Genomic DNA, 21,766 nt, shown 5'->3' with positions numbered 1-21,766 from the left:
TGCAGGGGCTTCATGTAATCCATATTTATTGACTTAACGAACGAGAACAAAAGCGGGAAAAACAGGACGGCAAAACTCTAACTTAGGGCGCACGCAGGCTGGCAAAACAGAAAACAAACACTACGGGCAGGCTGGCAGAAAAACACGGGCTGACAGACGACGGGAGAGACACGACTATACGACAATATGACAATGATCCGACACAGGCTGTAACAAAAACTAGGTTTAAATACATTCACACACTAATCAGATGAACACACGGCAGCTGGGCAGGGACAATAGGCAAAGGGAGCAGATTGGAGGACACGAGGGGCAGGTAACGCGGACAGGTGGACTAAATCAAAACTAACGCAGGGAGACACGAGAGGAGCAGAAGCAGGCACTATATACGTAAACAGAAAGGAACAGAACCCCTCAAAATAAACCCACAACCCAAAATCCAACAAACCATGACAATTGATTGCTTGGATATCATAAAATAATACTATACTCAAAATCCTCATTACCCCTTTACTTTTCTTAAGGTTTTAATTCATTTGTTAAAAAGTTTTTACGCATTTTTAGTTCATGCATGTCATCTTCAGTTGCCACCGATTTATGTCTGCTTGAGACACCATACATGTACCTGGATGGCATAGAAAAAAGTTGAATTTTAAGAGGAAGCAAAGCTTTTATGTAGGTGTAAAGCCTTTTGAGTTTTCAAGAAAGATGATGCCGTGTGGCTTTTGTAAATCCAGACTCAAATGTAACAAGAAACCAACAATTTGTGTGATGTACGTAGTGGGATGGATGAAAAAGCTGCTGCCGCCAATAAAATACTCAATAATAAATCTAGCTGTGTTCAAAGAATTACATATATTTGTGTAAGCACGTTGTCTACACAAAATAGTGCATACGCATAGTCTGTAAATGAAGTCCGTTGAAAGCATGCAACGAAGCATCTTGCTATCGACATGTACAGCAGCTGATATTTTTAATAGAATGCTGGATACAACTCTTTGACAAAATTGTAGTATTACTTCCCTCTACAATGGAATACAAAGAACCATCTTCTTGTGATTATATAATAAGTCAGTGTATAAAAAGAGAACTATCGGTAGCTTGTTCTGTTGCACGTTGTTTATGTTAGAATATTAATGGATGAATGGTTTCGGAGAAATAGCTTGTTCTGCTAAGTTGTTTTTAATGCATTTTCGTATCAGTCAAACGAAATTGGCTTTAAAATATGCAATTAAATAGGATTCTATTATTTTATATGGCATTACATTTATTTTGCATACGTTTATACGCATACGTTGCATACGTTTAGCAATTTCTATTTGTACTGAATCATTAGGCCTTAAAAAAAAAAAAAATCGGACCGCTACACTCCTGATTAGTTCATGTATCATGAAAAAGAGCAAACCATTTCCAACATAATAGACCAAACAAATCTTCAATTCCATGCTAGACTCTAACACAGTGGTATCAAAAAACTAAACATTCTATTTCTTGAAAATAATGGACACATTTTTTCAATATATTTAAGATAAAATATATGAGATGAGTTTTCACAAAATCAGGCTCTGAAAGGCAAAAGTGAGATTCTAATTCTACCCCTTTTTTCCTTTAAATGTATATCTCATACATGGAAATCGTTCAAAAACTGACAAAGTTAGAGCAATTTGAATGTTGCCAAGTTGAAATCCCTACTTTTGAGAAAAAAACATTGAAAGTTTTGCGACATTCTTGGAGTGGTTCGCATCAAATAGAAATCCCTTATTTTCATACACTTCCATTACAATTTGAACCTTTGGGCTGCTGGGAAATCAGTCGAGACCTTAAGGAGGTTGTTTTTGTAGAAAAATTGATTAAAAAATTAATATTTTCGTCAATAACTCAAAACTAATCTCTGTGACATAAGCCTGGTTTTGTGAAAACACAGCACAATTGTTTTTGAAATGAAGCTAGTAAAAGGCACATGCAGTGAGTAAGGCTCGTAAATACAAGAATAACAACTTTTCTTATTTGTTTTTGGCTGCCAGTGGTTTGCGGCTGATCTTCTTAGTCTTGTCGTTGCTCTTTTTTGGAGGTTCTGGGTTGGCCTGCATGTGTCTACTGTACAGACTGAGGAGATAAAAAAACAAACAAAAAAAACATTTTGTTACGTGTACAGTAAAAAAATTACATATATTTTTCTAAACATTTCTATGTGTACAGTATGTGCCTACTGAATGTGAAGTTAATCAACAAAGTAAATATTCCGAGGTGTAAATGTTGTCAGTCCGTCATTATTTCAAGCCGAACCAAAAGTGTCTATTGTCACTCTGTCATTCTTATTTTAACCATGCTTATGTCATCCCTAAACTACATTCTTCAAAACTACTTTAGGACCATCAGAGTCTTTTTGGCCTTTTTGATTTTTGCACCGTCAAATTGTTCTTCATGTTTTTTTTGTTCTGCATCCAACCCTAGCTCATGACATGACACAGCTAGAGGAGGGTAGGCCTATAAAAAGGTATGCAAATGTATGAGAGTCAAGAAATTGACAGAGATAATGCTGAATCTACAACATAGAAGTGAAAGCTAAGCACTTCACTAATTAGTGTTAGCGAACTGTACTTCCAGTGTTACCTTTTGATAATAGTTACATGATAAATGATCTCAATTTAGGACAAATGAAGATTATTGTTCTCAACCTTTTTTCAGTGCAATACTCCTGTTTTTTTTTTTTTTTTTTTTTCAGCCAAGCACCTCCAAACTAGTGCAAAGCATTTTTGGATGGGGGAAACATAAAATACTGTACGTGGAAATTTGCCATACTATTAGTTTCTGAATGAATACATTTTGGAACCACAATGTAGTGCTATCTGGGTGTAATTTGTTCAGCGACTCCAGAAGATAAATTGTGGATCATCATCTGTTTTATTTCTGGCTTGTCTATTTCCTACCAAATTTTGCAATCAATTGCATCATGCTCCAATTGATTTGCTCTTACCGTAATTCCCCAAATGTAAGATCCAACTGATATTGGCCCTTACGGTAATTATTGTAATTAAGAATACGGCTGAAATAAAAATGCACATCTGTGCATCAAAACAGCTTATGTGGCTGACAGATCAATCAACCTAGAATGGTGTTGGAAAAAAATAAAATCTTATTTTTAAGTTACCGTTTATAGGACACAACACTAATATTGGCCTTCATTTTGTGGGGAAAAAAAGTGCATCTTATATTTGGGGAATTATGGTAATTGGAAAACAAAAATAAAGTGTTCCTCTCATGGCATTAAAAGCATTAAATCTGAATTTCTTGATACCTGCAGAAACCATGTTCAAATTTCACATACCCCCTGAAGTGCCTTCAAGTACCCCCAGGGGTACAAGTTTGCCCATTTGAGAAACACTGTCTTAGCTTTTCTTATTCTTAGCTATTTATCTTGGGAGGTCAGAATTTGGGGCCGGGGGGTTATTTTTATTTTGAGGTAAATCAACATGGATTTCCTCTGCACACTGACAAAGTGAGATTGCAGCTTGGCGGTGAACTGCTGCCTAGGCAAACTTAGACATGAATAAGAAGAGCGGCTCCATTTCTAATATGAAGGTACAATTTTAGTATCTGTAAACTTTTGACTGAGAGAAGTAATACATTTTTTAACAAGCATTTTCTCATTCTAGCATTTAGCAAATAGGATTAAAAAATATACTGATATATTTCTAATTGACCTAAAAGAGGAAACGTGTTTTCTCTCTTCACAACAGACATTGAGAAATGAAACCGAAATGTCCTGTTTCCACTGCAAGGAGCATAATACGACCAATTGCGGGGAAACCAAGCCTTCAAAAACAGTGAAAAATTTAACTGTATCCATTTTAATTTGCGTAAGTTACAAAGTGATCATTTGTAGCACGGTGGTAAAAATGTATTGCAGCTAGAACAGGGGTCTTCACCACTCGTCCACAAGTGCCAGTGTCATGGATATTTTGAATGTCTCCCTTACACAACACCCCTGATTCAAATAAACAATCAGCAAGGTCTACAAAGTATCGTTCTGGTCATTTAACCAGGGGTCTTGCAGCAGGGAGACATACGAAACATCGAGAACACCGATCCTCGAGGTCCAGGAGTGAAGATCCCTGAACTAGACAAAGGATTAAATAACAGAAATTAGATTGTTAGATCATATGCATATTCATGTGGAACAGTGTGCTTATACATACTATTTGTAGGTCTCAGAGCGAACATATTCAAAAACATGTGAGACTCCCAGTTGGAACTGGTCAGAAATGGGAGTCACCCAGGGATTGTTCTCCGCTTTGAAGACCTGCTTTGGACCAGTCAGATCCAGATTACCTAAAGGTGAATAAAAAATGTGAATAAAAAGACTTTTAAGACTTGAATCAAATAAAACAATCTTCCGTGGCATAATGATTTATTTTATTTTTTTTGTAATTCATTACTGTAATTTCCGCACTATAAGGCGCACCGGATTATAAGGCGCATCATCAATTAATGACATTTTAAAACGTTTTCTGCACTATAAGGCGCACCGGATTATAGGGAGCACCCTCAATTAATGACACTTTAAAACTTTTTCAATCACAATACAGTAATACTCAAAGTAATAACAATAATAACTCAAATAATAACTCTAAACTCTCAATAGCATAATAACTCAATGTGAATATGACCAACCTTGTTCAACTGGAAACACACAAAAGAAAAAGGTAAAGCTTACTTTATCAGTTCATTCCCCATCTACGAATCCCAATCTCAATATTGATCCACATATAAGGTGCACCTGATTATAAGGCACACCATCAGCTTTTAAAAAAAAATTAAGGCTTTTAGGTGCGCCTTATAGTGCAGGAAAATACGGTAATTTATATTCTAGTCCAGTGGTTCCATGATGTTTTAAACAAAGTACCAAACTTTTTAACTCTCAAAGTACCAAAACCATTATGAACATTAAACAAATAGCATAGCAGGATTGAACGTTCATCAAAAGAGGAAGGTGAAAGTCAGAATAAATGGTGAATTGACAAAAAAAAAAAATCTGTATGCTCATTTTTATCCCTCAAGATTGACTGCTCTAATCTCATTTGTGTGAAACATGCCAAAACACACATGGCATGTGTATTTGGTACTCTAAACTGTCCTTAGGTTTGATTGGGTGCGTGTCTATTGTTCGTCCCTATGTGCCCTGCGATTGGCTGGCAACTGGTTCAAGGTGTCCCCTGCCTACTGCCCATTGACAGCTGTGATGGGCACCAGCAAGTCAGCGACCGGAGTGAAGAGAAGCGTCTTGAGAATATAGATGGATGGATGTTAGTTAGCAAGTAGAGGCGTGCCAAAAAAGAAAAAAAAAAATCACATACATAGAATCAATATTTTCATCTACTAAGACAGAGCAGTCAACACTTACGCATTGAGTGTGAAACTGGGATTTCTATCTAGTGTCACTCTCACGCAAAATTTTGAATTTCTCAGGCAAAGAAAAAGTACCAGTGGGAAGAAAAATGTTACGATACACAGTGACCACTGTCAAAATGATTGCTGGACTGGCCTGCATTCAATGCACTGCCGTACCACAGAACAAACCTCTTGAATTTCTGATTGGGTGCTCAAGCACTTGACGCGGGTAGGTGCATTGGTTTTGTTAAACTTAATCTAGTCAGTCTGGTTCGTGGATCACTTGATGAAAAAGATGTTTGCATTCTCACGAAGTCTGCATGTTCAAGTGACGTTACACATTGGTATACGGAGAAAGAGTAGTTGTGTCAAGCAATCATGTAAGTCACATGTATGGGAGGATTTTGGCAACTTGGGGTGAAACAAAGTCCTTGAGTCATGCAGGTACGTAAAGTATACAACGACCCTCCCCCCATTTTCCACTCCCATGTTTGTTCATTTGAAGCCTACCATTTTAACAATAAAATGACTTAACACCAACTCGCTACATCAACTTCAAAATAAATTAATCAAATACAAAATAAACATCAATAGCAATCGTTTTCCCAAGCTCTTACTCTCAGGGATCTCCTCTACGAGGTGTTAGCATTTTGATTAGGTTGACTCTTCATCCATCTAATACAGACATGTTCAAAGTCCAGCTCGTGGGCCAAATCCGGCCCGTGGTCAAATTTATCCAGCCCGCAGCCTTTGTCACAAAATCACTAACATCTGGCCTGCACGTAGACCGAATACATTGGGCAGCAGTACTGTTACCAGCACATGGCGTAGCTTACACACTAAATGCTGTTTACCCACTAGAGGGCTCCACCTCCTATGGCGCTTTGCCAGCAATTTTTTTAAATGGCGACAATGAACAAGAAAAAGAAAGTTGACTGCAAGGGCCGATGCTTCAAGGATGGGTGGAAATTGGACTCTTTCTTCACTGAAATACGCAACAATTGTGTCTGCCTCATTTGCAAAGAGACAGTGGCCTGTTTTAAAGAGTTCAATGTCAAGCGAAATTACCAAACGAGACATGCTGACATGTACGATAGGATCACAGGGAAGGAACGCAGCGAGAAACTGAAGTAACTCGATGATAGTTTAATCACACAGCAGCAATATTTTGCAAGAGCCCGAGACTCAAATGAGTACGCTAGGACAGCTAGTTCACACTTTAGCTCGATTACTGCTTGCGTCCTACCTCGAACAATTTCAAAAACACTGCGTGAAAGTAGCATAAGCATAGCTGCGGTAATTTACAGTGGTAACTCAAGCCAACAAACCAGGACGTGAACGTGAGAACGTGATTGGCAGCCAAAGTGATTGGCAGCCAAAGAGTATGTCACATCGAGATCAGGGTCCCATTTCTGGTTAAAATTGCCTTGTGTGAACCAAGTGTTTCACAACTTCCCTACAAAAAACGTTGCGTCCGGAGGGCGCACGTTGATTTAAAAGTATGGCAAAAATGATGTTTTGTGGACACAGGCAAAATGGAGCACGGATGACTTAACATGAGAGTTGTTTGACTCAACTGACTCAATTTGCTTGAAATTAAATGGTGACTCAAAATACTAGATTTTTTCCCCCACACAGTAATTTAAGAATTGCTTGAGACATGGATGTTCCGACTCGAGACTTGCATGTAACTCGGTCAGAAGTGACTTACTCCCACCTCTGGTAATTTTAACCTACATGTTTTTGCTAAATGGCATTGTCTGCAGATCAGTCTGGTCATTACCAAGTTCCGGAGGTAGTACAGTCAGTCTATTGCCCTGAATGTGAAGCTCCTTGAGTTGGACCAACTCTCCAATATCCTTTGGCAGTGAGATCAGATCATTGTCCCGTAGGCTCAACTGGGTAGAGGGAAAAAATTCATTCAATTAATAACAGGTCATTACAATTGCAATAGACTAACATTTGTACTGCATGGTCTAACTCAGGGGTTCCCAAGTCCAGTCCTTGAGACCCCCTCTCCAGCCTGTTTTCCTTCCTCCTTCCTTAACCTTGGCGCTCTAATGCACGGATGCAGAAGCTAGTTTTTGGGGCATGGAATGTCACCTCACTGGCAGGGAAGAAACTTCAGCTGGTGTGCGAGTCCGAGAAATTCCGCCTAGATATAGTCAGATTTGCCTCCACACACAGCTTGGGCTCTGGTACCAGTTCTCTTGAGAGGGGTTGGACTCTCTTCCTCTCTGGAGTTGCCCACGTTAAGAGGTGCAGAGCAGGTATGGGAATACTTATTGCTCCCCGGGTCAGCGTCTGTACGTTGGGGTTTACCCCAGTGGATGAGAGGGTAGCCTCTCTCCGCCTTCTGACTGTTGTTTGTGCTTAGCAGTTGTGGACAGCAGTCCAGAGTAGCCACCCTTTTTGGAGTCTTTGGAGGGTGTGCTGGAGAATGCTCCCTCTGGGGACTCGCTCGTCCTACTGGGAGACTTCATGTGGGAAAAAACTGTGAGACCTGGAGGGGTGTGATTGGGAGGAACGGCCCCCCTCATCTGAACCTGAGCGGTGATTTATTATTGGACTGCGCTCATCACGGATTGTCGAGAACAAACACCATGTTCAAACATAGGGGTGCCAACATGTTCACTTGGCACCAGGACACTCTAGGCTGCAGTTCGATGATCAACTTTGTGGTCGTGTCATTGCAGCTGCATGTTTTGGGCACTCGGATGAAGAGAGGGACGGAGCAGCGAACTGATCACCACCTGGTGGTGTGTGGGCTCTGATGGTGGGGAGGATGCTTGTCAGACCCGGCAGGCCCAAACATATCGCGAGGCTCTGCTGGGAATATCTGGCAGCGTCCTCTATCAAAGGAGCTCAACTCCCACCTCCAGCGGACTTTCTCTCATTTCCCAGGGGAGGCTGGGGACATTGAGTCAGAGTGGACCATGTTCCGCACCTCCTTGCAGTTGTGGCCGTAAGGTGGTCGGTGCCTGTCGTGGCGGAAATCCCTGAACCTGCTGGTGAACTGCAGCGGTAAGGGATGCTGTCAAGCAGACTCCTACCAGGCATTTATGGCCTGTGGGACTCCAAAGGCAGCTGACAGTTATCAACTGATGAGCAGTGTGTGGCTTCAGCGGTGTCAAGGCAAAATTTCAGGTGTGGGAGGAGTTCGGTGAGGCCATGGAAAGTGACTTCTGGATGGCTTCGAGGAAATTCTGGTCCACCGTCCGGCATCTCAGGAGGAGGAAGCAGTGCACCATTAACATTGTGTACAGTGGAGATGGGGTGCTACTGAACTCTACTCGGGATGTCGTGAGCCGGTGGACAAAATACTTCGTCTTCCTCTGACAAAGCAGAGACTGGAAGCTCTGAGGTGGGCTCTTCTAATTCTGGGGCTGAAGTCACCAAGGTGGTCAAAAAAATTCCTTGGTGGCTGAGCCACAAGGGAGGATGAAATCCACTCGGAGTTCTAAAGGAACCTAGAAAAACCTCTCACAACAAACTAGTTCCTAATCGTGTTCGTGTATGTTGAAAGATCGCCTATACCACAACATAGTGAAACAATTTATTTAATCCAGACAGAGCTGGAAAGTATACGGGGAACCCACTATTTTATTTCTACATTGGATTTAAAAAACATGTTTTTCCTTTAGTTTCTAAAGGCTATGGATGTTGTAGGGCTGTCCTGGCTGACACGCTTCTGCAACATCGCATGGACATTGGGGACAGTGATGGTCCCCCTGTTTAAAAAAGGGGGAGCGGAGGTTATGTTCCAACTACAGGGGGATCACATTCCTCAACCTCCCCTGTAAGGTCTATTCAGGAGTGCTGGAGAAGAGGGTCCGTCAGGAAATCAAACCTCACATTCAGGAGCAGTGTGGTTTTCGTCTCGGCCGTAGAACAGTAGACCAGCTCTACACCCTCGGCAGGATCCTCGAGGGTGCATGGAAGTTCGCCTGACCAGTCTACATATACTTTGTGGACTTGTAGAAGGTGTTTGACCGCGTCCCTCTGGGAGCTCTATGGGGGGTGCTTCAGGAGTATGGTATGGGCTGTTTAGTACCCGTACGACCGACGTCAGAGTTTGGTCCGCATTTCTGGAAGTAGGTCAAATCCGTTTCCAGTGAGGGTTGGACTCTGCCAATGCTGCCCTTTGTCACCAATTCTGTTCATTGCTTTTATACACAGAATTTCTAGGTGCGGTCGAAGCGTTGAGGGGCTCCGGTTTGAGAGCCTCAGTATTGCATCCCTGCTATTTGCGGATCATGTGGTGCTGTTGGCTTCCTCAAGCCGTGACCTCCAACTCTCATTGGAGTGGTTCACAGCTGAGTGTGAAGCGGCTGAAATGAAGATCAGCCTCTCCAAATCTGAGACCATGGTCCTCAGTCAGAAAAGCATTGAGTGCCCTTTCTGGTTCAGGGATGAAGTCCTGCCCCAAGTGAAAGGAGTTCAAGTATCTTGGGGTCTTGTTCACGAGTGGGGGCGGGATGGAACGGGAGATTGACAGGATCACAAGATTGACAAATCTGCATAGCCTGCCCCTCGTCATCATTGTTTATTTTAAAAAGATGTGTCTATATGAAACTGCATAGTGCAGTTTCAAGTTCGTCTACAAGCATACCAAGTCGCTAGTCGGCAGTAATGTCGCAAATTCTGTCCAAACAGAAGGAACCTCCACCTTTGACATCTCCAATCGGAAAAAAACTCCACCTCTGACGTCAACGGTTTCCGCGTCTTCTGCAAGAAAAAGAGTAGCGCGATGACGCTAATTCCCGTTGAAGCTGGTCACACGTAACCAGGAGGGCATCCAGGCTGGTCCCACTGAGAGGAGGCCCCGGGGTCGACCCAGGAGACGCTGGAGAGAATGTCTCTTGTCTAGCCTTTAAGAGGACCTGGATGAAGTGGACGGGGAGACAGAACTCTGGGCTTCCCTGCTCAAACAGCTGCCCCCACGACCCGACCAACTACCTCAATTTTATAAAGAGGTAGCTAATGGATGGGTGGAATTTGCAAAACATCGGCCACCCATTAAAAGTAGTTTCACAACAAAACACACTGCTGGACTGTTCAATTGTGTCTCTCATTGTGCCAAAGTCTCATGACATAGATTTGGTATTAACTTACTATTTGAAGCTTGGTCATCTTTCCGATGTCAGCTGGCAGGACTTCAAAGTCATTATCACTCAGATATAGAGCACGAAGAGTCGCTGTAATACAAGCATCACAGTTAGTTACTGGTTGTTGCAATTATGTTCCAGTATTGTTCCAACATTTAACAGCCACTGGAATGTACCAGAGAAACGCAAGTAGGTTTGGAGAGGGAATTATTCATTACTAAAACATATACAAAATTGCATCATATTAGACTTCCCCTGGTGAACCCATACAAATCAGCCATACCTAGAGAAAGAGAAATCTCAGAGGATCTAAGGAAGGGGGTAGTCACTAGATATGTGCTGATGACCGGATAGACGATGTTCCGTGATTTTAAAAGTCACAGTTATTTAAATCCATCCAAATCTGCCAAAACCGGTAAGTTATTTTCCCTTCTGCATGGTCTGCCTTGTTGAGCAACTGCACTGTGCAGTGGGAGCCTCCTCTCTCATTATCTGTCAAACGTGAGTCCTCCTTGGCTGCCTTCGCCAATGACATTACAGCTGCTGTTGTCTGTACAGAAAAATGCTCGTCACCATGCTAAGGCCCTTCATTGTAATATTCATTGATAGATACAGTAATTGAGTGATGGTAATTCAAAGTGAAGTTTAACTCAAAGCGATCATATTTTGTGTCCTTGTTACTCCTAATACTCAAAAGCTATAGGTCCAAACTGGAATACCGTGGGCTCCCATGTTACGAGATTAATCCGTTCCGCGGTTGGGCTCGTAAGGCCAATTCATTGTATGGCGGGCCATAAAAACCTATGTTAAACATCTAGGTAAAAACATCAAAATTGTACATACAAATTAAAAATTGGGACCAAAATAGTATAGTAAGTTCTACATATATAATATACATGTATACAATCAGAAAACATCATAAATAAAAAGTATAGAAAGGATTCATTTACCTTTGAGTGGCACGTTATGCCCATATTACTTAGTAAGGGTAGCCTAGGCTAGGCTAGCTTCGTATTTCTTGATTATCTCCAGCTTTGTTTCCATATAAATCATCTTACTTCTCTCTTTAACATCATTAAATCTTCAATCTTGGAACCCATTGCTAACCCATTCAAGTTTGAATTAAGCAGTAAAATGGTCTATAAATACGGTTTTGTAACCACTCATGATAGAACAAAGCTTTACCGCTATTTTGAAACGAGTGAGGGTGACCAATAGCAGACCAGCATCTCCGTGAGGAGACGCTGACCAATAGCAGACCAGTATTGTAGTGACACGTTGTTCAGTATTCCACATCGCAACATGAAAAAAATGTAAGACAGGGACACTGTAACCCGGGGGTCCAAAGTATTTGGAGTCCCAAAAATTATGCGGTAAAAAGGACAAAGTAAGTCTAAGGTTAAAAATCGAAAACCCAAAAACAAAAACAAAAAACAGATCCCAGAGTCTCTGTAAGGTGCTATTGTTAACATCCCAATAACCAGAGATGCAAATATTGTACACCAAAATATATTAATTCAATATCTCCTCTTTCTTTTCACAGTTTAAGTAAACGGTACACCATACGAATGAAAATACACATTTGGGCTGTGTCACTCTTGCATCTAATCTTATGTCCAACAGCAGTGAGAGACGGAGTCTGGCTCACTCAGCTTACTGAGTAGGCTTGCAGTACTCATTGCTTCTCCTTTAAGAAAGGGAAGAATGAAATGACCCAGGTAGGGTAGACATAAGCCACTTTCACACCGCAGGAACTCTTCTGTTATACCCTGGTAGCTTGTGTTCCCCTTTTCCTTCACACTAAAAAAAACATTCCGGGTAGGGAAGGTTCTGCTAAGCATCTAGCCGGAATCTCTGAGCTCCTAGTTGCGACTAGGGTCGGAGTCTCCGTACCCAGGTAGCTGACATGTATACTGACGTGAAAGGGGAAAAATAAGGGGGAAAATAAATAAAAGGAGACTTGACTACGCATTGGTCCTGTCGTGTTGTGCTATTTAGTAAAATGACAGCAGAATTGGGACTCAAGGTTTTATTTATGCTTTGGTAATCCAAGAAGCTTCCTCCTTCCCCATCTCAAGTTTACAGATTGCACAGATCAAATAATATAGATGAATTTACTAGTATCAAACTAACAAAGCTGCAAATAAAGAAAAGGGTAATGTTGGACTGTTTGGTGTGAAAGGGGCTATATTTACCGAGCGGTAACTATTAGACAAGATCAGGTTTTTTTTTTGTTTGTTTTTTTTAAATTCAGGGTTAGAGTTAGCTTGTTGGGCCAGAAGTAAAATGAGACTTATAGAGAATCCACTGGCTGTCGAGCAGCTCTACTTTTGTCAAGCAGCCACACTTGCAAGGAAGCCAGACAATGCTTCAAAATAAAATGTTGGATATCAAGTAATGTATGAAACGAACGGCATTGGAACACTTTTATTTTGTAGTTGATCCCGGCAGCAAGGTCGTGACCTACTACCTGATCATCTTTACCTCAGAGTGAGCAGCATTCAATGTTAACAGCACTGTTTTTTTTTCTCAATTGCCGTTCTTTTTTTCTTCAAACAAACAGGGCAGACAAAGTTGTCAAAAATGTTGATAAGTGGTCAGGTTTTACTGAACAAAAGAGTACATGATGATAAACATTTTGATGTGGAAAAAAAAACAAAAACACATTGATTTCAAAGTACGCGTCCCTGTCAAAATATATACTTCTAGGATGCAGGGACGCAAGCAAACAAGAGCATTGATGATGTAAATGTCAAAGTAAAGTAAAGTGCATGTGCATTTACTCACTGAGATAGAAGAAGTTTCCAGGCAGGGAATTGTGACTGAGGTTATTGTAGGTGAGGTCCAAAACTTCAAGTGCTGGTAAAGAACCAAAGCCTCTAGGCAAGTTGTAAAGGCGGTTCATTCTGTGCATAAAATTGAGCCATTGTTTTAGACAAATGTAAGGAATCAAGAGCACACAAGAGTACTGAACAGCAATCAATAAGCCCTTTAGTAACATTGATTTCAAGAAATCATACAGTAATAAACATTTTCAACAACTCAACAACAGCTAAAATGTATTAAATTTTTCCTGTTCACACACGGCAAAAGTGAGGTGAGGCACCAATTGGCAAAGCCCCGCCTCAGATTGTGCTTTCTCCAGAGACAGCATCGGCACATGCAATTGGTACATGACTATTAGTCTTTTTTCCATGAGCCCAATCATTCACTCTGTTCCACATTCAGTGTAGTCAACTGGGTTTATTTGATGGTTTAAAAGAATGAATAATTACATGTTTAAATTTTGAACACAATACTTAATTTTTTAGAATTCCAATTCAGAATATGAACATCCTATTCAGTTGGTGTTATGTATTTTGCCATGTAATGTGTTCTTTACAACCTTAATTAAATGTGATTAAGTATTGCTGTTTTGATTAGTACATTGCCATTCTAGTTTACACCTTGTACAGTCGGCCCCCGGCTTACGAGCACCCTGATTTACGAACAATTCACCTTACGAGCGTGGATCAGGGAGATTTTTGTCCTCCGCTTACGAACAAATCTCTCGCCTTACGAGCAATTCGACATGCCGGCCATTGAGTATGTAGAAATGTTCTCGTTTATTTGCGTCAATTAAATCAACAGTAGCGACATCATCAATCATCAGTAGATACTTGTGGCAGTAACGTGAACGCTATTGCTCTTACAACGTCACACTAACTGTCTCACTCACGGTGTCTAAATATATTACCATTTAAGTGTAGTGTTTGTACAGCTAAAGGGAAAAACAGCTGACATGAAATTAAATGTGCCGATTGCAGGACAAAGAATTGTCATTGGTTTAAATGTGTGTGTTTTTTTTAAATTAATTGTCAATACATTACAACCGTTTAAAAAAAAAAGTGCGAATAATTATCAGTCAGTCACGGAGATGCGAATATGCTATTGGTCGATTAAGGTCACCCGGTCTCACTCACGGAGATGCTATTGGCCGGCGTCACACGTCAATCACAGAAATGCCGATATGCTATTGGCCGAACGCCTTTATCTAGCTTGATGGGACAAGATGGAAGGAAGGAGAGAAAATTAGTGAAAAACGGAATGTTGTGAAGACTTTGCAAACTTTATCTGTTAGACATAGCTTCTAAAATTACTAGCAGCGGTAAAGAAAGAAATAAGAGGATGATGTTTTAGTATCTGCGTGATTTGCACCCTGACTGAAAGAGTTACTGTAACACTGTAAGACCAATAGCATATCTATCACCTTATTAACTTTTGAGCGTTAAACTCTGCCCCCCTCTGCTTACACCCAGCTCAAGTCTCGTCGTTTCAAAGGTAAAAGCTATTTATTCATTGTAATTATCATGTAATGCAAGTGTACAGCAGATTATGTCACTCAATTTTAATATATATATGCAGTGTGTCGTTTTTACCTAAGGCTTCGGCGCGCGTTGCACGCATTCACGAATTAACATGGGTTTGGATTGCCCGCTATACGAGCAATTCGAGATACGAGCGTAGCCGCTGAACGGATTAAGTTCGTAACCCGGGGGCCCACTGTATATGGAAGTACAATAAATGTGTATATTTCTATGTAGTATTAGTAATCAATTAAATAATGGAAATTGATTTTCATTTAGTAATTACGTTTTAATTTATAATATTCATGATGTCTGGAGGCGAAGCTGAGTGGTGAGTGCCTGGGGGCCATGCCTGTAGCCATGGGCCTGGCCACTTGTCCAAATAGGCAAAAAAGGTCAACCCATCTATTCACCACTTGTGGGAGTGCTAAAGGGGTCTCTGAGTGCTTAATGTACTGGTCTAGTTGTTAGAGACAGCTGCCCGCAGTCAAGGCATTATAATACACTACATACAGTCTACATCTGCGCCTTTCAGACTGCAGTAACCAATTAAAAAATGTCCTGAAATACACTGAGCATTTGAGTATCACCCACTTTCTTACCCAAAAAAACGTTCTGGGTCCGAAAGGTTTCACAAGGGTCTACAAGTAGGTACTTCGTGCACCTACCAGGAAGCATAGAGCAGGACATGTACTGCAAGTGCTATAAAATGCTGATTGGTTGGTTGAAGATTGTGGTGTGTTGTTTTTGGAAGATGTCCTCTTTTGTCATTATCAGCAGCCGCCATTACCCGATTCAGGCGTTGCTTTCACTACTGTGCTCAATTTAAGGTTTGGAAATAATGTAAGGAAGGAAAAAAATGATGAATGGATGGCTCATCCATCCACCCATCATTGATTAATGAATAGATGAGACTATATCTCGGCTGGCCTGGGAACGCTTAGGGATCCCCCCGGAGGAGCCAGATGAAGTGGTTGGAAAGAGAATAGTTTGGGCTTCTCTGCTCAAGCTGCTGCCCCCGCAACCTGAGAGGTAGATGGATGGATGGATTGATGGATGGATGTTATGATTCAGACCCAACTTTCACATGCACTTTGCATCTCTGGTCAATCTCAAAGTTAATGATTTCTTTTTTTAAAATCTGCTGCCCCAGCGACCTGACCCCGAATGAGAGGTAGATAATAGATGGATGGATACATGGATGAATGAATGGATGGATGACCTGTGTATTGAGTATTTACGCGTATGAGAACAACTAATGCCAATTTGCTTCAACTACAAGAAATGACAAGGCACAGCTGGGCATTTCTTCGACAAAGTGGCGAGTCGTTGAAAGATAGCCTGCTTTCGGCACATGCTTTTGCATTTTCAGCATGTAGCTTGTGACGTGAAGCTTTGGGGGAAAAAACACAGACAGAGCACCAACTGAAGCGGATTTATGTCTGTCGATCGGGGACAGTACAGGTGGTTATTCTCAGTTGGAGTATTTTAACTAATGCTAAAATTGTCTTTATGGGCGTGTTCCTATGGATTCAGCTTGGCGTTCCACCTTATAAGACCACAATTGCACTCTCTCACCATTAACTGGCAATATTTTCAAGGATTATACAACAGAAGCCTATATTTGTCACTCTTCTATAGTTATTAACCCTTTACTGGGTGCAGAGGCTGCTTTTGGAAGATAGTGTAAAAAGGCAAAAACGGCTGAAAGTGTCCATAACAGCCATTGTTTAAATTTTCACATCCTCCTAAATTTCCTGTTTAGGACTTAAAAATAGAAAAACATGTGCCTAATAAAGGCTGTTTTTGCTTTGGTAGTGGAAGAGGCAAACAAATATTACTAAGATATAGGGACTAAAATAATTACTCCGATAATTGAAGGAAACCTGCATGTGTTTGTTTGTTTGTTTATTTATCTATTTGTTTACTTTTTTAAATTAAAGATGTTTTGCAAGTTATTTTTCCGTGAAGAATTACAAAACAATTATAAATCGGTCTGAAATGAAGCAAGGAGATAGTAGATAAAACAGGCATTTGTTGTTGTAGGTATGAAACATGCATGTCATATACCCAAGATTAAGGTGTTTCAACTTCTGAAGACTGCTAATTTGAGTAGGTAGCTCTTCAATTTGGTTGTTGAACAGGTTGAGAACCTCCAGATTTTTAAGCTCAGAGATGTTAGCAGGCACCGCTAGAAAACAGGAGAAAAGACAAATAAACATTGTAGAAGGGACTTTGACCAATTACATCGGCCTGCTGATTCTGGTCCTTTAGAGCAGTGTTTTTCAACCACTGTGCTGCGAGATATTGTCAGGTGTGCCGTGGAAAATTATCCAATCTGTGTGCTTGTGCAGTCTAGCGCCTGGCAGCGTACTCATGTAGTACTCTTCCATACCGTGCACAGCAAGCTCGCTCCACTCCCCTCCCCTCCCCTCTCCTCGCGCGATTTGGAGAGAGGAGGAAAAAAAAAAAAAGGGGGGGAGGGTGGACAAAAACTACAAAAGCGACAGAAAGCCCCATCCATACGTTTGCAATGTGGTTTTTAAAGCAGCCAGCCCCAGCCCAGCCCAGCCCAGCCCAGCCCCCCCCCCGCAATATAAATCAATATAAATCTGAGGCGTAGTGACAAGGATGATGTGGTTTTTAGAGCAGACAGCACCCCCCCAACCACCCCCAAAATTTAAGGCGTTGACCGGGCCGCGTTGATCAAAAGGTTGGGGACCACTGCTTTAGAGATCGACCAAAAATAATTGGCCAAATGGCAAATATTTGCCAATAATTTTGACGGGGTGGCATTTTGTCTAAATCACTGTGAAAAGCCTCACTTTTTACTTGGCGGGCGCTACGTCTGTCCTTCAAAATATGCGCACGCCGTTGCACGCATGACAAAGGACTCGTTCGGACGCGTCAAATAAAAATGTGGGGTTCTTAATCAGTAGTTATTTTCACAGCAAAATAAAAATATGAAGATGAACATTTTTGAATGGAAATCATACTTCTATTATTACTACAAAAAAGGTTTTTGCTATGCATGCAAAGGTTTATTAATAGAGTTTGATGTTTTTTAGAACTGCCAGCTACTTCATAACAAAGGCTTCCTGCGGGTTTCACCACTGCACTCTAGTAAGCTGTAAATAGGGATTGATTGAATATGCGTCAAAGACTCATTGGTCCTTGATGATCTGTAAAACAATCCCTAGGTCTCTTTGTGCTGTATCTTTGTCAGTTGCTGCACATCTCACCATCTGCTTACAAGATTACCTTATCTAAACAGATTCTATAAGACAGGGGTGTCCTAACTCGGTCCTCGAGGGCCGCTGTCCTTCGTCTTTTCCAGGTTTCTTTCACTGACAGACCTGATTCAAATGATCAGGATCATCATGAGGCTTATGCTTAGCTTGCTGATGAGCTGATTATTTGAATCAGATGTGTCGGAGAAAGAAACCTAGAAAACATGCAGGACAGCGGCCCTCAAGGACCGAGTTTGGACATCCCTGCTATAAGATGTCCCAAAAATATCCTTTGATCTAGGTATGTGCATTTCATGCTGCTTCATCTCCTACCTGAAATGAATTGCAGGATTTTTTAAGACTACAATTTCTGTCATTACAACTACAAGTCATTCTGCCAATTAGATCCAGCATTATTTGAGCAAAAGTTCAACTTCAGCTGTACTTCAGTTCCCTCCATGCAAACACCAACCCAGAATTTACAAAAAGGGACTGAACTCAACAAGCAGATGTTGATTTCTTGGAAAGGTCAGGCAGGATAGTAAGATGCAGTTGTTTCCAACATTTACAAAGAAATCATACCAACTTGGTTGGAACATTGCATTTGGTAAAAAACTATACAAAAAAGGGGGGTTTGTTAAAACATACAAAAGATAGTTGGGGAGTGAGGGGGCAGGACTGACGCAATTTATGCATACTTGTATGTATAGTGTGGCTATTTGGAGTAACAATAAACATTATGGCTCTTAGCCCCTGACAGGTCGCCATCAGTAAATCCGAACATTACGCAACAAGTTTCCATGAATAATAGAGGAAATGCTTTAAAAACACACATTCACAAGAGAACTGTGAATATATAGGGTTCCAGTGTCATAGCTAGTTCGTTATTATTTATCAGGTTGATCTCAATTTTCCCACTCAAAAAAATAGGACAATTCATATTGTTCACTGATGGAGTACAAAAAAATTGTGAAAATTAATTATAAGTAAAATTATGGTAATTATCAATCAATCAATCAAATTTTATTTGTATAGCCCTAAATCACCGAAGTCTCAAAGGGCTTCACAGATGAAAAGAAGTCATAATTATTACTGTTCCCCTCTCTATTATTATTATCAATAGTCTCTTAAATGTGACTGTAACGGGCATAAATGCTGATGCAACTGCTGATTATGTCCTATTTCCGGGCATTTTAAAAAAACAAAAAACAAACAAAGGTAAAAATGAACCACTCCATTAAAATAAAAAAGATCACATTGAATACAACAAATATTATTTTATAGATGGCTTACCTGTCAGCTTGTTGTGACTCAGGACCAATTGAGTGATGTTGGATAAAGTGACTAAAAAGACAAGAAACATAGAATGAATGATAATATACATAAATATATACATACATACATATATATATACATACATATATATATATATATATATATATATATATATATATATATATATATATATATATATATATATATATTTATGAAAATACAGTGGGCCCCTGTGTTACGTCATTAATCCGTTCGGTGGTTTGGGGTCGTAAGGCAAATTCATTATATGACAGGCAATCCAAACCTATGTTAAATAGCTAATGCGTTTAAACCCCGGGTAAAAAAAACATCAAAATTGTGCATACATAATAAAAACCGGTACCAAAATAGTAGAGTAAGTGCTACGTATATATAATATATATGTATACATACAGAAAACATCATGAATAAAAAATATAGAAAGGATTTATTTACCTTTGAGTGGCGCTTGTTATGCCTGTATTCCCTAATAAGGCTTATCTCTAGCCCCATTTCCATATAAATCATCTTACTTCTCTCTTTACATAACGAGCAATCTTGGGACTCATGGCTATCCCTTTCAACATATAATTAAACAGTAAATGCACTATAAATACGGTTTTTAACCACTCACAATCTGACAAAGTTTTACCGTACCGCCATTTTGAAACAAGTGAGGCCGACCAATGGCAGAACACCATCTCCGTGAGGAGATGCCGACCAATAGCAGAATAGCATTGTAGTCACGCGTTGCATGGAAGCAGTTAAGCAACAGAAGAGAAAATAAGTGCAATTACCTAAAAACGCCAGCAGATGGAGGCAAAGCAACACAAATACAGCCAACCCCCTAGGGTCATGACAGTTGTTTTTGTCGCAAATCCGGGAAAATGTCATGAAGAAAGGATGAAAAAACTGAAAACAACGTAAATCAGGGACGTTGTAACACGGGGTTCCACTGTATACATATATACATACACACACACATTTATATGCATAAAATACTTCTGTCAACAAATGTTGGTAGTCGTTGAACATTGTATGAGATTTATAAATAACGTTTGATAATGGAAAAAAAAATAAAAGTTTGCACTTTATAAATCTCATACAAGGTTCTACTACCGCCATTTGTTTACAGAAGTATTTTATGCAAAGCAGACATTTTGCAATTTAATTCGAGGAGGGAGTATACAGTATATCATAGTATCATACTGGCTAAAATAAAAGCAACCCTTGATTAGAATTCTGTCATATTTACACATTTTCTTCTTCAAAAAAGGGAGGGCGGATAAGAAAAAAAATTGGAAATCAATATTTAAGGCAAAATCATCCAGCACTTACAATTGAAAAAATCCTTGCATATGTTTTAAGCGCATTACCCAAGGACTGGTTTCATCCCTCCTTGCAATCCCCTCATAGATGATCCAAGTGGGTTTCTGTCCTATTATTCTTAAAATGACTACTACAACTACTAGTTTCTTTCAACATCCACAAACCATGTGTGGCCTGAACCATTACAATTGTTGGCTACAAAACATGGATTAACTTTACCTGCCACTCTTGAAAACAAATAAACTATCTTTCAAAAACTACCTGTTTACATTCCATTTTTTACGTACGGCGCATCGTCTTAAATGTACCGAGCAAAACAATTTTGCAGAAGCGCATATTTAGAGCTTAGTCAATTAAAATTAAGGTACGTGTATCATCCAGTTTTTTAATCTCTATTGGTTTTCATGATTTTTGATTTTACAGTGGTGTTTCTTTTTGACATGGCCGAACGTTACAAAATTAGGACGTTTATTGGTGAACTGAAAATACTTAACCTGTGATTTTTTCAGGATAACAACAACAATACAGTAATACTAACAATTATAAAGTAAAAAGTACTACGATTAAAGTATTTTCGTTCGGATACTTTCACTTAACGACGAGTTTACAAAGAAAACTACTGCATTCTTACAAAGTCCAGGGATATCCAGCATGTTCGAAATGCCCCTGTCACACATTTCAACATCTGGTAGGTTCTTCTCCCGGGTCTCATCCACTATTTTCTTCAATGATTTTGACATTTCTGATGGTGAAAAAGAGAAATGCGGATTAACAATCGTCAGTGCAATTTCATCGGTACAAAACAGCTCAAACTTGGTAAAGCAAACAACAACAACAAACCCAAAATAAATACACACATGCAAAGAATAGGAAACAGGTAACTTACTGTGGATTTTTCTTTTAAAAACGGAATGGGGGGGAAATGTATCTTTTCAAACCGTGTCTCATGTATGAATTCGCTATGCTTGAGGATGAAAATCACCATACCAAAAAAGGATATGGCATTTGACAACTGTTCTTCTTCAAATACCGCTTAGGTATGATTTACGCGGGGAAAAAGTAATGCTGC

The 21,766-nt window shown here is 40.1% G+C and overlaps 1 protein-coding gene across 1 annotated transcript; it reads right to left on the bottom strand.

Annotated features, from left to right (window-relative positions):
• rsu1 (Ras suppressor protein 1) lies at nt 1–21,731 on the bottom strand. The gene is made up of 9 exons (XM_088402453.1): nt 21,584–21,731; nt 21,329–21,439; nt 19,369–19,419; nt 16,916–17,036; nt 13,287–13,405; nt 10,507–10,589; nt 7,175–7,289; nt 4,200–4,332; nt 1–2,106 (listed from the first exon to the last, which is right to left on the bottom strand). Exons 2-9 carry the CDS (start codon nt 21,435–21,437, stop codon nt 2,004–2,006), a joined length of 834 nt encoding a protein of 277 aa, XP_088258579.1. The 5' UTR covers nt 21,438–21,439; nt 21,584–21,731; the 3' UTR covers nt 1–2,003.
• Nucleotides 21,732–21,766: the final 35 nt, after the last annotated feature.

This window comes from Hippichthys cyanospilos, chromosome 19 (genome assembly GCF_059441005.1).
Source record: "Hippichthys cyanospilos isolate Australia breed blue-spotted pipefish chromosome 19, RoL_Hcya_1.0, whole genome shotgun sequence".
NCBI classification, from domain to species: domain Eukaryota; kingdom Metazoa; phylum Chordata; class Actinopteri; order Syngnathiformes; family Syngnathidae; genus Hippichthys; species Hippichthys cyanospilos.
This window is presented reverse-complemented; position numbering and strand designations above follow the sequence as displayed.

Excerpts from the sequence above, each read along its gene's own strand:
- rsu1 (XM_088402453.1), bottom strand. The coding sequence starts at position 21,437 with ATGTCAAAATCATTGAAGAAAATAGTGGATGAGACCCGGGAGAAGAAC. Across the intron at positions 13,406-16,915 it reads TTGAAACACCTTAATCTTGG|AATGAACCGCCTTTACAACT; the intron begins GTATATGACATG and ends TTTTATGCACAG. Across the intron at positions 4,333-7,174 it reads TGTACTACCTCCGGAACTTG|GTAATCTGGATCTGACTGGT; the intron begins GTAATGACCAGA and ends ATTCACCTTTAG.